Source organism: Myxocyprinus asiaticus, chromosome 48 (genome assembly GCF_019703515.2).
Source record: "Myxocyprinus asiaticus isolate MX2 ecotype Aquarium Trade chromosome 48, UBuf_Myxa_2, whole genome shotgun sequence".
Lineage (NCBI taxonomy): Eukaryota > Metazoa > Chordata > Actinopteri > Cypriniformes > Catostomidae > Myxocyprinus > Myxocyprinus asiaticus.
The window spans coordinates 20369320-20384077 of NC_059391.1; the positions used below are offsets into that span (position 1 = coordinate 20369320).

A 14758-nucleotide genomic window follows, 5' to 3' on the forward strand; every position below is an offset into this window, starting at 1 on the left:
GTAGATGCTTTGTTGCATGTCTGTAAACCCATATAAATGAGCAACTGTATAATTAGCTTGTTAATGTACCATATGGTCTAGTTTACCAATGACAGCTTTTACAGTTTACTCTACAAGGTATTGGACCCAACCTTAATATTCGTCTATATCAGTGGCACCCTTGAGGAACCAAATGTAATTAAACAATCAATAACTGAAAAACACCTATTAGTAAACCACTAATCTGAATGTTGAGGGTGATGTGTCCCCCTCAGTGTCTATGTTATGGCCCCGTTATATCTATTATAAAGCGGAGGTGAAGTAATATGTTAAATTATGACTTATGCAAACAAGGACACATATAGTGCTGTATTTATGTGTTGCTTATCTTGACAACACTGTGGTATATAATATATATTTTTTTTTAAAGTTATGTTGCTGTTGGTTTGTTTGCACATTTTTGTATGTTTTTTTTTTTTTTTACTCTTGTAGATTTGTTTTAAAATATTGTGATGAATGTATTTGACTTTTATTTGGTTGCATTCATCATTTCATAACTGACCATGTGCTTCATGTGCTTGCAACTCATTTTGATGGTATAAAAAAAATGCTGGATTCACTAAACATGCTATACAAATATCTAGTGATGTAAGTGCCCTTGAAATAAACATCCAATGCTGTCTGGGGCATTGAATGGCTCTAGATTGAGACCACAAAATACAAAGAAAGGCATAAAGTTAACCACACAAAAATTATATTGTAACCAAGATGGATTCACTGTGGATTTGTGCACTAATAAATACCAGTTAGAGTTAAATATCACTTTAACAGTATCTTTCTTTCAAAATAAATAAAATACAAAGACACGAATGGCAGTTTAATCAGTTTTAATAAATAAATATAAAAATAAATTAATCTCATTGAGACACAGTCATAGTTTTAGTAAGGGTAAATGGGACTATAGACAAAGCCAAATCTGACTATTGCCATGAAGCGATTACAACTGCTTGGAAAGGATGGAGACTCATGTCAAATGATAAACAAAATGCATACAAGGAAAAAAAAATTATGAAAACACAGTGCATGTCAACTTTTTACATCTGATTGGTCCATAGGGCTCACTAATTATTTCTTGTCAGAATTGCTGTTCCTAGATCAGTATTTTCTGTTAAGCGTGACAATAGGAATGGAGAAACCTGATCCTAGATCCTCAGCTTTTGTGACTACATATTATAACTGGTGTGTACTAGTGGCAGAATACTCATTTTAGCTGTAACCGGAAATATTCATATGAAATTTGTCTATAAAGGCCTATCTCTTGACAAAGCACCTTCTACATTTCATTAAATCTGTTTTTGTGCTTTTGGTCAAGCTTATCTGTGGTCCGAGATATTGAACAGAAAAAAACTGCAAGACATTTGCACATAAACTGACTATGTGACAGAAGTATTTCACAAACTGATGACTTTGGTGCACTATATATAGTGTGATATAGCTTCAACGTCCTTTGGAGTACCAAAGTAACATTTATTACAGTAAAATCTCCTATATAAATGTTTATGTGATGTGTTTAGGCTATTTAGAGGTAAAACAATGGTAACCATTAGCTTCAGTCATGCCATAGCAACATTCGAAGGCTGGATTTTCTTAAAGTAAGTTTTAAGCTAGGCTCAGCTATGCTATTTAGCATCAAGTTAGCATATTCCTCAAAAGTATTTACAACAGCTATGACAGAAAGTACAGGACATTTATATATACTGTAGACCCTTTCCATATTTCTCTGTAATGACATTAGTGTCATAAAAGTCACTGCCTTCATTTGATAATACCTAAAGTAGAAGGGTTGAAATGGTTGGTTAGCATGTATGCTAAGTGAGGGTAAAAATACAAACCAATAGCATAAGTTCAAAGGAATAAATACACACTGTACATGACTGGATATGAGGTTATCCCATTACAACAAATGTTATATGTGCACAGAGGCAGATGATTAAACAAAAACAGAAGTTCAAATGTTATGTAATTTATCCCCCTCACATATCTCATGTAAAAAAGATGTTTTTTTTTCACGTTTTCTACAAACCCTTGATAACACTCTATCACTTGATAAAAGATTCATACTATTTCCAAGAATTAGCAGTTTTAAAACAAACTCCAATATATAGCTCTAGGAAGACCAGTCTTACATTGTCATGTAATAATATGTCCTTTTCATGAAATGTCTCTCCCAATAATCTCAGAATAATCTCTGTTCAAGACCTCTTTTTGTTTTTTTGAAAATATATCACAGATATACTTAACGTCTTTCCCTGGTCAACCCTCAGCTGAATGTGGATGCTAAGCTAAGCTGTTCTGATTAAGCATGCTCTCAAAACCATGCTCTCAAACTGTCACTGTTCACTGTATCAACGTGGCCAACCGTTCTGCTTGCTGCACCACAGCCTGAGGGTAAAGATGCTAACTAACAAACACATCCACACAAGGCCATGGTGCAGGACATGCAGTCCCACGGACATGCAACTTCTATAAAAATTGAGCGAGTGCCAAGAAGAACCTTGCTTCACAGCCCCCCTGAAAATGTAAACAAACCAAACATGATGAAACTGATTCCATAATTGTCAACAAATAGATGGCTATGTCATCCCACTTGATCTTCTTGTAGCCAAATCCGGCTTGTTAAGTTTCACTGTGAAGCGTGGTCTTCGAACCCCCTTGTTCGATGATGCATCATCACTTATAAAAACAGGGTGGTACTCTAATGTGGTGAAGCAATTACAGTGCAAAATGACAAGATATTGAATTAAAGCTCCTATGCTGGCAAGACATACTCTAGTTCTAAGAAAAGTCTCTGAGATGGCAGAGTATATAGTGAGCAGTGTCAGTAGATACAGGTGTTCATATACACAGCATTTCTAAAAGCTAGGGTACACTTTGTTTTTCTGCGTGCTGTTACGTCTCACACATGGTTGAATGCTCTAGCCTTTCAAAGAGTCCTATTTTGACCACAAGCCCATGCACACTATGACTTCTTTGTGATACTCTTTAGTACAGTCAACACAAGGCACATGTACAGATGATGCACAGATGCAGACTGTCCGCTTGCCTAAAAAACCTGGGCTACACTTGGACAGTGTGCACGTTCAGTGCTAAAGACGGAATTTGCATCATGCACACTGATCGAGACGTAGCGCATGCAGAAAACCAAAGTATACTTTGGCCTTAAGAGGATAACTGTCTTACAGGAAAGCAGCAGGGAATTCTGGTTAAGGAAAGAAAATAGAGATGTATAATAAGTAAATTGTGAGGCAAAGCACCTCTGAGGTTACAGTATGAGGTGCGATCACACTCTTCGTCTTTTAGTGTCTATACAACTCTGGACAGTTGTAGAGGACTTTAATGGGGTTCACGCTAACAAGTCAAATAAATTAAATTGCAAGTCACACTGCCAGTGATGCCAGTTCATTCTTTCTTTGCATTCCTCTCTACAACACATGACAGCAGTTGTACTGGGCAAAGGGAAGGAGCTTCTCTTTAGAAGTGGGCTGGATGTTGAAGGACAAGGCTTTCTCACAGAGTGGGAACTGTAGTAGACGTTCCCGCAAGTTCACGTTCTTGACCTTGCTGGGGTCGGCTCGGATAGCAGTGTCAGTGCTTGTGTCTCTTGGGCTGTGAACACCTTTCTGGGGTTTGGGCTGGGCTTCTTCTGGTTTCTCAACTTCACCCCCAGTCTTACGCATTTCCACCCCATCTGGACCCAGATCTACACAGTGATTCCTTGGTAGGGACCTTGGGGAACTGCAAGGAGTTGACACTACCCCAACCTCAAGAAGCCTGGATTTGGCTAGGGTGTTATTGTTGTTTTCTATTGTGTCCTTTGAAGGTTCCCGCTGTCCCCAGCAGCACTGTACAACATCCAGTCTGGGAGCTGGAGGAGGTCCATCGATATTTGGACCTTGAATCTGTTGTCCATTATGCTCATCTAAAGACATGCTCGGTTGGGTGAAAACACTCTTGTCCCTTGTTCTATTTGGTTGCTCAGTATGGTTGATCTTTTCCACATGGGTTTCAGTCTTTGGAGGTTTTTCCTCTTGATGTTCCACAGTGACTGCAGCAAAGTTAGACTCTGAATCGAAAAGCTTCACCTGCTTTTCTGTGCCCTCCACCCCTTCCTCAAGTTCCTCCTCCTCGGCCAGAGTTTCACAGTTTCCCATCACTTTACTTTTTGGCTTCCCTGTTCTACTTGGGGTCTCTGATTGCAAAGATGTTCTAGAAGGTTTCAAAGAGAGATCTGTTGAAGGAAGTGGACCTGGCATACTGGGTACCACCTTAAGCTTTGCCTCGTCCCTGTTCTGCTCCTTCTCATCCTCCTCATCCTCTTCTTCCTCACAGATCTGCTGTAAGGCTCCAAGGCTCTTGACAGTAGGTTGGTCTGGAGGTAGAGGGCGCAAGCTGAGATTCAAGCATGGAGCTGTGCTACAAAAGTCACTGAAGGAGTTATCATGACGGTTGGGTTTGGGAGCCAGCAGGTCCCCGGACTCGCTCACACCCCTCCGGGTGTAACCAGAGGACAGATCACCGAGGGGTGCCAATGGACCCAGGTGGGCCCCTCTCATTGTATCAGCCCGGGGTGCTTGGTTCACCAAGTCCAGTGGATCAGACATGGGCCTCCTGTAGGGGAGCCAGTAACAGTGTTTAGTAAAATGTCTAAGCCACTCCTTGCAATCTTACAGTTCAATCAATATTCTTTAGTTTTAAACATTGCCTACCAACCAATGTACTCAGATTGCTCAATAAATGACATGTATTGCACATAGCTTGATATTAATAGAAACTATTTTAAGGCATGATTTTCAATAATGTTTTTCAATGAAACTGCTCAATGGGAACTTGAAGACATTTAAAACATTAGACATTACAGCTCAGGCTACAGACATTACTTTCCTTAAGAGCAATTTTGACTTGTTAGAGACATAATTTTCTGGATGAACAAGAAGATACAAAATTATCAGATGAAAAATAGAAATAAAATAGATGGCACATTAAAAATGAGAAAGTCCCTGCTGAAAAGACCAACATATCTTGTAGCATACAGTATGTTGTGTTCTTGATACTGCTTTCCAGTATGGGATACTGGCCTCCAACATGGTTAAACAGTTGGTTCATCAGCTAGACCAGCACAAAACTAGTATAAACTAGTAATTAATTCTGGTCTGGTAAAAAAAAAAACATCTATATACATCACAAGAACTTACTGTGCATGTCTTTGTTCAGGAGTGATACTGGTCTGTTCCTGTTTTTCTCGGAGGAGTCGCTCCCCCAGCAAGTAGTAAGTGGCTGTGATGTGGTTATATCTGTCTGCCTCCAGTGCTCTAAAACAAAGACAAAAATGTGTTTGTGTTAATTTGAAAAAAAGCAACTAAGGAGAGACCAAAGTATTCTGTATAAAGAGGCACTCACTCCTGGATGACATCTCGATCAGCAATGTTGCCACTGGCCATGGCCTGCAGTATGAACTCGTGCTCCTCAGGCAACAAACTGCGGTGAGAGGTGAGCGGGGCAGCTGTGCACCCGGCGGGCGATGGGTCAACACCCTGCAGCCAAGTGTGGCCCTCTATCTCAGTGAGAGATGCCCGCTTAGCAGGGTCCCTTTGTAGCATACGGGAAATCAAACTGATAGACAGAAAAAGGAAAGGGAAGATAAAATGCCATCTTCTCAAATAGGCTTGATTTTATCACCCTTCATCACTCTTGCTTTCCACCTCACTTCATCTCTGTCTCACTCTACTTGCAATTTTCATACATTCCTGTTTTTCGAGCAGTCTAATAAATATTCTCTGCCTGTCTGACAGCCAATTATTGCATAGGCGCATGTTGCCATCAGAGGAGACAGAGTGAAGAGGAAGTGCTCATCTTTCTGCTGATTAATATTCATGAGCACCTGCAAAGAAGTGCTTCAATGAGGCAAACGGAAAAAATATGGAATTGGTCGGAACTCTTACTATCCAAGCTTGTGTGCATATGTGTGAAAGCACTGCATCTAGCTTGTTTACTCAAGTGTTTTATATCACTGCGGCACTAGCACATGCTTTAGTGGCATTTCATGTGGATTGCCAGCAGAGGGAGATATTTCCTCTTTCTGAGTGTGTTTTTACGTCTTTGACAGTTTGTGTGTGTGTATCAGGGTTGTGCGCCATTCAGAATTGAACTGAGAAAATTTGTAAAATTCAAATCCAGTTCCTGAATTTGAATTTAAATTGAATTGAGGTAGAAAACAGAATGCAGAATTGTAATTCAAATTTGAACTGAAGGAAGCAGAAATAAAATGGAATGAAATCCAAAGGCTGGAAGTGTAGTTTTAAATAATACATTTAATTTTTCAGTTTGAATTACTCATAAACATGTTATCAGGGAAAACATATGAGGTTTTACCATAAATAATAGATTACAGTAGTAATCATTTTAAATGTATTATATTTAATAAATTAACTAATTTTATGGACCATAGTGGAAAAACACTTAAATTCCTAGCATTTCTAAAGTTATTTGTAAACAATGTGATTGAAATTGGTGATGAAATACATCAAATTAATTGACCACATGTCAGGGAATAAATATGCATAATTTTATGTTGCATAATTTTCTTTTAAGTGTGACTACGATGAATTTCTTTAAATTGCAATTCAGTAAATTCTTCTTCCCGTTATTCCAATTTAACATCCGATAGGATGTGGGCAATTCTATTCAAATTACAACTCATGAACTGAAAGGAAGCCAATTCTTAAATTCATATTTTGGCCCAACCCTTGTGTGTATGTGTGTGTATAATCCCATATGCTTCATTGCCCTGGAACATCAGTGAAGTTTCTCAGTTTGTTTAACCTCAAGACCTTAAATAGCCATAAAGTACTACAGATGAAAAGTCTGCCTGAAGACACAAGCGTTCTACTCCACAGAGAAAACTCTTCCCATTAAATAGAGCCTTTTGATTGTGGTGGTGATCATGTGATCCAGTCACTATTTTTGGCTGTGCGGCCAAGCACAGATGTCTAATACACACTTGTACACAAAGATACACACTCGTACACTTGCACAATTGACCGATTCAGACCTAAACTCAACCATGATGTTCTGACTACAATTAGCCTGGTGTAAACCCTCTTAAACATAACTTCACTCTGACAAAAGCCAGCCTTGTATAAAATCTGGTCACTATAGTACTCTACAGAAAACACACCTGACCCTCATGTTCTGTTGAGATTGACTTTACTGTTTTATGTTTGGGGTCCAAGAGAATATTTTGTTAATATTCAGTTATGATACTTCAATGCTACTGTAAGTATATTTTTCAAGCAATTAAAATGGCCTTGAGGTCAGGTACAGTAAGAGGGTAATAAATGTTAAATACCATAATTCAAACATGGAACAATACCTAACGTTAGGAGAAGTCAAGCACTTACAGACAAAATCCAGGTGGAATGAATCAAATGAGGGAGGTGTTTTGACCTGTTACCCACAATATCTGTCAAACCACCTGGCATGAGGATGTCAATTCTAGCATTTGTGTCATGACTTGCTCATAAAACTGACCTCTGATAACCTTTGCTCAACAAAACGCCTGATTGGCTTCCTTAGCTTTCACTCAGAGAGCCACACCCTGTGATTGGCTGGCACAAGCAGGTGTAAATAGAAAGAGTACATTATGTTCAGATGGGTTTCTGTCTACACACATATGTATGAAGTTTGGCAAGAAAGTGGTACAAACCGAGGGAGTGGTTTTGAGAGGCATTTGAGAGACTCCATCCTGGCAGTTCTTAGAAAATAAACCACAGAAACACTATGTTCTGATGGCATGCCATTGTCAACTGTACAATCTTAAAAGCACAGTTTATTTACTCAAGCGTGTTAAGTAAGCCTGACAAGAGTAGAATTCTTGCGAACATGGTGGTGTGTGATCAGTCAGCATGGAAAATCTTTGTGGAACAGGGTATTGTCAGCATCATGTTCTTGCGGTTTGGTAATATTGGTCACAAGAAATAGTAAACTCAACAGTGCCAGCATTGAAAGAAGAAAATCTTAATACATGACATATGTTGACCAATAAAAACACGCTCCTGGAGCGATAATACTTGTTACAAAATGTTAGTCTAAGAGTAGCTGACAAATAAAAATTTTTTAGGTTTTAATATCATATTCCATACACACTATATACAGTATATATATCCAAGTCATTTTTGATCAAATCTAGACAGGCCCCATTTCCAGCAGCCATCACTCCAACACCTTATCCTTGTAATCATGCTAAGTAATCATGCTATATTGCTAATTTGGTACTAGAAAATCACTTGCCATTATAACCAACACAGTTGAAAGCTATTTGGTTCGTTAAATGAAGCTTAACATTGCCTTTGTGTTGGTTTTTGAGTTGCCACAGTATGCAATAGACTGGCATGTCTTAAGGTCAATATTAGGTCAAAAATGCATGAAACAACAGCATAGCATGAAATCAACACTCAGCAGACACAATCCACCACCGCATCGTTGTCTGCTGAGCTGCAAAAAGATGCTCTGATGTTTACCTTTCAATCTGCTGCATTACTGACTGCACTGACAAACTATAGCTGGCTAACAGCAAACAGACATGGCTGTCAGGGACAGGGTTAAGGTTATATTAGTAATATTGAAAAGGGAAAATGATGGGGTCATTGTTTATTAACTTTCCAGTATGTATTTCACAAACTAGTTAGCAACTTACTGACACACAGCTCCAATGTCGGCCGACCGATATATCAGTCAGGCACTAAATCATTATTGGGTGAATTATCCCTTAATAAGTCTTGACAGTAAACGGCCACTTTTATGATTGGCTCTCTGTTCTTGAATGACCTGCACTCTTCTTGCCATCTCACTGCTCACCTCTACTTGGCGGGGCTACGGAAGTGATAAGGTAAAGTAGGCATTGATGTGCTGTTGTGGAGGCAGTCGGATGGAAATGTCTACCACAGTATGACATCACAATGTGGAGGAAGTAGAGAACGAGTTGTTTAGGCAGCTTGGTTTCAACAAATGCTCATTTTGCAGTGAGGAGGGAGTTTTGAGCTCTGAAACTTACAGTAAGTTTTTATAGTTCAATGACCTCTTATATGTCAAAAGATCAAGGAAAATTGTATTCCTCATGTCACGACCCCTTTAATACAAACACACAATAAGTTCCAACCTTATGAAATAAATCCAGGACTCATTAAATTAAATATTCCTATACACAAGTTAATGTGCGCCTGAGGAGAATCAAAACACAGATGATATACATACTCTTTGCATTCTGGAGAGACATGGCTGGGTACAGTGTAACGACAGTCCATGATCATGATGAGGGTCTCACTGTCATTGGCCTCTTGAAAGGGTGGGTGTCCACATACCAGCATATAGAGGATCACACCCAGTGACCAGATATCTGAAACACAGAAGCATTAATAATTAGGCTTATATATGTACATATACGGTGTACAGTATGAGACAGACAGACAGACAGACACAGACAGACAGCTAGCTTGCTAGCCAGACAGACAGACAGACAGCTAGACAGACAGACAGACAGACAGATAGATAGATAGATAGATAGATAGGATACAGATGCTTCTCATCGAAATATTTTTGAAAATGTTTCCCCATCCAACTCTGGGTCAATTAGCTATTTGCAAGCATCCTTCAGAACATCACGAACCCAGAACACAGTGAACGGGTCATGAGTAAAAAAAAGAGAAAGTGAGAGTGGGGGCGTGTAGGTCCCACAATGAGCGTGTTTATTTTGGTGACGTACTTTTCCACAGCAACTTTCCAAGAATACGGGCTTCCTCTTTTCACAGTTCAGTGTAATGAGTGTGTGAAAAACAATCCGTACACATACTGTATGGGTGAGAGGTCTCAACCCTGCTTTATTTATCAGGATTTCTTTAAAATAGGAAATATTGCTGAGAATTTTCTCATACATTTGGTCTAGTGTGGGAACCTGGTTGGCAGTTAAATATGCCTGATGTAGGCTATTTTTGGATTCTTTTTTGGAGGGTACACAACTCCATCTGTGGTCAGGATAAACGGGAACATTAGATCCCCTGATATTTCTACATCATACCATTGGGATTTTAACCCACAACCCACTAGCTCTTGGATAACCTACTGAGTATCTGAGTCAAAACTGGGTTTAGGTCAGTTTTTTGTGTGTGTGTGATTTCACGTTTGTGCAAGGTTTGGGTTTGTAAATACTGAAAAATACATAACTATTATTATAAAAATAATATGAAAAGGTTTGAGTCAGGGTCGGTCATAATATTTGGCAGTATCCGGGTTAGACAGGGTCACATAGTCTCATTTACTGCCCTTATTTAAGTTTTAACTTAAAGGTGAAGTCTGTGCTAGTAGCGTCACCAAACAGAATTGCAAAACTAATACATTTTTTAAACAGGTCTTCTAGACATCCCCATCTGCAACTGGCTATACAAACTGATAGTCTTGCCATTGATTGAGCCAATGTTGTTGTGTCGGTCTGGTAAGGATGCTCAAACAAAGAGAGCAATGTATTGATAGTGCCACAAAGCCACAGTATTTACATATTTCAGGTAAATCATCAAAAAAATTGCTTATTTATAATTGCCTCTGCATATTAAACTGGGAATGGAGAAAGTATTTTAACACAAATTACACAATTCAGCTTTAATGCCTGCGCAAGCCTCTACAGCTTTATGTGTAAGCAACAGGTTGAGATCTGACATAATCTCAATGTGTGTATGCGGACGAATTCTGTGTGAAAGAGCAAATACTCTGTGAACCAGAGCAGAAGAACAGTGTGTGAGACAGTCCTTTGAGAGACAGCATTGTCCCAACACTAACAATAAGTCCCTCTTCTGCTCTCTGTACTCTCTGTTCCTTGTGAGAACACAGAGACAGACAGATAGACAAACTCACGTGTGCTAAATATCGTGCAGCAAGTTATGTAACATCTATTGAACGGCACAAGCCACTGATACAATTGTACTTTTCAGTACGCCCAGGAGTCTAACTCATTACACTATTTCATTTACAAATGAAGCATCACTAGGGTGAAGCTGGATATAATAAAAAGATTTGCACAAATACAAATGCTGGGCTGGTAACCCATTCAAGAGGTGATCCATGAACCATTACTAATGTGCCCTTGTACATTAATGTTCTAATTACAGGACTCCCACACTTTTGGACAAATACATTTCCATGATTTTTCATGATCTTTCTGGGCGAAAGGTCAGTGATGACTGGTCACAAATTGAACATCACTATGGCTTGCAAATTTTACTCCACACAAGAGCAAAGTCTAGCTAGTCAATGAAATATTTTTCAACTGATCTATGTACGATGTTTATTCACTACAAAATGTTGACAATATTTTAATTTCTATGACTTTTCCATGAAAAACACAATTTCAGAATTCCAAGACAGAACTCTGTGATTGGCACTTAAAAGTTTCAAACATTCAACTTGTTTCCTTAGCTAAATGCTAAAGGTATTCTATAGGGCTTATTTTTATAGTGTTTGTCTATGTACATGTCCCAGATGGACATCTTTGGCTATTGCAGCTTTTTCATAGTCTTTTGCTATGAGCACTGCGTTTATAAGATTCTGATTTAAAGGGGCCAGTCAGGCTTCCCAAGCAACCAATTGGCCTGGTTGCTAGGGTGGGTAGAGTCAAGTTGTGTTAACCTCCTCGTGGTCGCTATAATGTGGTTCTCGCTCTCGGTGGGGCGCGTGGTGAGTTGTGCGTGGATGCTGCGGAAAATAGCGTGACACGCTTCCACACGTGCTAGGTTTCCACGGTAACACGCTCAACAAGCCACGTGATAAGATGCGCAGATTGATGGTCTCAGATGTGGAGGCAACTGAGATTCGTCCTCCGCCACCCAGATTGAGGCGAGTCACTACACCACCATGAGGACTTAGAGCGCATTGGGAATTGGGCATGCCAAATTGGGGAGAAAATCCAAAAAACAAACAAACAAAAGATTCCGATTTAAAGGTAGTCGAATTTTGAAAAATGTGATCCCTGCATTGTGTTGCGTTCCATCTATCTGTTATCCATCTTAACAGCTCCTAACTGTCACAAACATAACCTCTGCATTTTTTTTAAGACACTTTGGTATGAAAACATCTGCCACAATCTACATATACATGTTTGTGGAGGTGGCAAAATGTATCATGAGTTTATTCTTGTCATGTTCTTGTTCCAGCTTGGTTTCTTTTCCCATCCATCCAAAAGTATTTTTATTTATTTTTTTACCATTGATGTCTCAATCATGCATTTCTTGAAATGATCTCTTGCGCTCTCCCTCCCTCTTGGTTTTTAAAATTATCCCAACAGATGGTGTTTGTCTATAAAGTACTGTAGATATCCGCTCACTCTTCCAGAGGAGTTTCCCTGGATCTGGACTTCATAATCATTCTCTCTGTGGCTCATTATGCTGATGCAGGATCAGTGTGACTGCTCACTTATAATGCTGAAGACTAAAGAGGCCAGCGTGAGCGCTGACTCAAGCACAGTGGTGGATGGGGTCTTTGTATGAGTGCCATGTGACAAGTTTACACAAAATAGATCACACAATGGAGGCTAACAAAGAGCGGTGTATGGTTATGAGTGTGGGTCAATGTTGAGGTTACATAGTGTGACAATAGTGAAAGAGAATGTCCCCAGGTCATGTTTTAAAATCATTAAAAACTCAAATTCTTTAGATTCTTACACATTTTAATTTTTAGTATCTTTAGAATCTTAGACTCTTCAGTGTTTTTAGAATCTTTAGAATGTTAGAATTTTAAAAAAATCTTATAAACAAATTCAAATTCTTAGAATCTTCAAATATTTTGAAATCTTTATTATTTTTACAATCTGTGTAATCCTTGAATCTTTGTAATCTTAAGTGTCTTTAGATACTTGAGAATCTTTGCAATGTTATAATCTTTAAAATGTTATAATCATTAGAATCATAGAACTTTAGAAGATTATAATCTTTAATATCTTACAATCTTCCGAATCTTTGGAATCTTTAGAATCTTGGAATCTTTCAAATCAAAATGTACACACAATGTGACAATGGTGCATGACAGAGAGTGCGTCGGGTTCCATTTAGAACCTCCAGAATCTTAAGATTCTTAAAAATATGAATCTTTAGAATCTTAGAAATCTTTGACTCTTTAGTGTCTTTAGAACCTTTAGGATTTTAGAATGTTTACAAATCTTTAGAATCTGTGAGTCTTCGGAATGTCTAGTCTTTAGTGTCTTTTGATTGTTTCGAATCTCTGGAGTATTTAGAAAATAGAATCTTTGGAATTTTATAATCATTAGAATCTTTGGAATGTTTTCTTTAAAATTGTACAATCTTGATAATTGTAGAATCTTTAAAATATTATAATCTTCAATATCTTCCATACTTCAGAATCTTAATCATTAGAAACTTGGAATCTTGAGAAGCCTAGCCATTTTTGAATCTTAAAATTTTTAGAATTTTTGAATAATTATCTGTCTCAAAACATCTCTGATCAGCACTGTCTACAACCTTCACACACAGCTCAAATGTCATGAAGCTTTTACAAAATCTTTAAAAAGAATACATAATTTGTTCATTTTTGCTTTAAAATAGCTTTAAATGTTTTATAAAAGTTCCTTTTTTTTTTTTTTTACAGTCATTGCTGGAATTTCTGCAAAACACACACTGTCCATATTTTACCCACAGCAACCATTAACCAAACAGTGTGTGATCACACGGTTGTGTGTCATTTAGAGAGCCGCTTACTTAAATGTGTGTCTGCAAGTGCATGTGTGTGTGCGTGTGTGCACATGTGAGCTGGCACTGTGTGACTGAACACTTGTGAGTGGATAAGCGCCGAGCAGCTGATTACTGGCTATGAATAAAACCTCACACAGAGCTAATGAATATTCAGCCATGCACACAACACACAAGGTCAGGCTTCAGGCTCATGCATGCTAACAAACAAACACACACAGACATATTAAGACTGACATTCAAACATTCAAACTGAAGATATCAGCTTCTCTGCAGCTGAAACCTTCTTTAAGAATGGAAACACATTCTACTCTTTCACCTCCCTCCCTCTATCTCCTCAGGTTAATGGCATAAGTTTGACCCAGAACTGGCAGACAGGAATACTGTCCAGATGAGGTTACAGATGCCAGCCCGTGCCCAGCAAACTTCAGAAGCTGATTAAAACTACTAGCAATGGGCAGCGTGCCACAGGGCAAGCAGACGGTCACTGCCACATATTCACAAGATTAGATTAAATAAACAGACCTCTGTACAAACCGCTGTACAATCACATGTAACATAACCTAAATACACAAAGCCGATCTGAATTAGATGTCTGTATTTTTGTGCTAGGCTGTGAAAATATAAAGATTAAAGTGATGCTTAAAGAGAAAGGGAAAAAAACGTTTTCCTGCTTTTTTCCCCTTCTTATTTATTGATACAATAGTAGAGAGAGGAAAGGAAATTATGGGGAAAAACAATGCTCACTGTAAATAATAAAATGCAACTGTCTTAGTATCTTTAGAATCATAGAATCTTTAGAATAATAAAATCTTTAGAATCATAAAATCTTACAAATTTAGGAATCTTAGAATTTTTAGAATTTTAACCCTAAAAGGTTTTAGAATCCCGGCGGATACAAACATTTAAGAGGCTGGGAAGGGGAGCAATGAGGGAGTCGGTAAATTGTTTTTGACAAATATTGAAAAGGGGGTCCC

The 14758-nt window shown here is 38.4% G+C and overlaps 2 protein-coding genes across 6 annotated transcripts in view; one reads left to right on the forward strand and one right to left on the reverse strand.

The window, feature by feature from the left end:
* Nucleotides 1-14150, forward strand: part of LOC127437287 (anoctamin-10-like) — a 31033-nt gene extending 16883 nt beyond the window's left edge. For 2 of the 3 annotated variants that reach the window (XM_051692127.1, XM_051692129.1), the window contains one exon: nt 4369-4502. In XM_051692127.1, the coding sequence (XP_051548087.1) occupies nt 4369-4396 (28 nt within the window). In that variant the 3' untranslated portion in view covers nt 4397-4502. Of the gene's footprint in view, nt 1-4368; nt 4503-14122 lie in introns of those variants that run through there. The other variant, XM_051692128.1, reaches the window with a different exon arrangement.
* The window catches only part of snrkb (SNF related kinase b), a 35266-nt gene continuing 20510 nt past the window's right edge, over nt 3-14758 (reverse strand). For all 3 annotated transcript variants that reach the window (XM_051692125.1, XM_051692123.1, XM_051692126.1), the window contains exons 3-6: nt 9289-9430; nt 5437-5649; nt 5232-5348; nt 3-4647 (exon numbers count right to left, since the gene is read on the reverse strand). In XM_051692125.1, the coding sequence (XP_051548085.1) occupies nt 3462-4647; nt 5232-5348; nt 5437-5649; nt 9289-9430 (1658 nt within the window). In that variant the 3' untranslated portion in view covers nt 3-3461. The remainder of the gene's footprint in view (nt 4648-5231; nt 5349-5436; nt 5650-9288; nt 9431-14758) is intronic.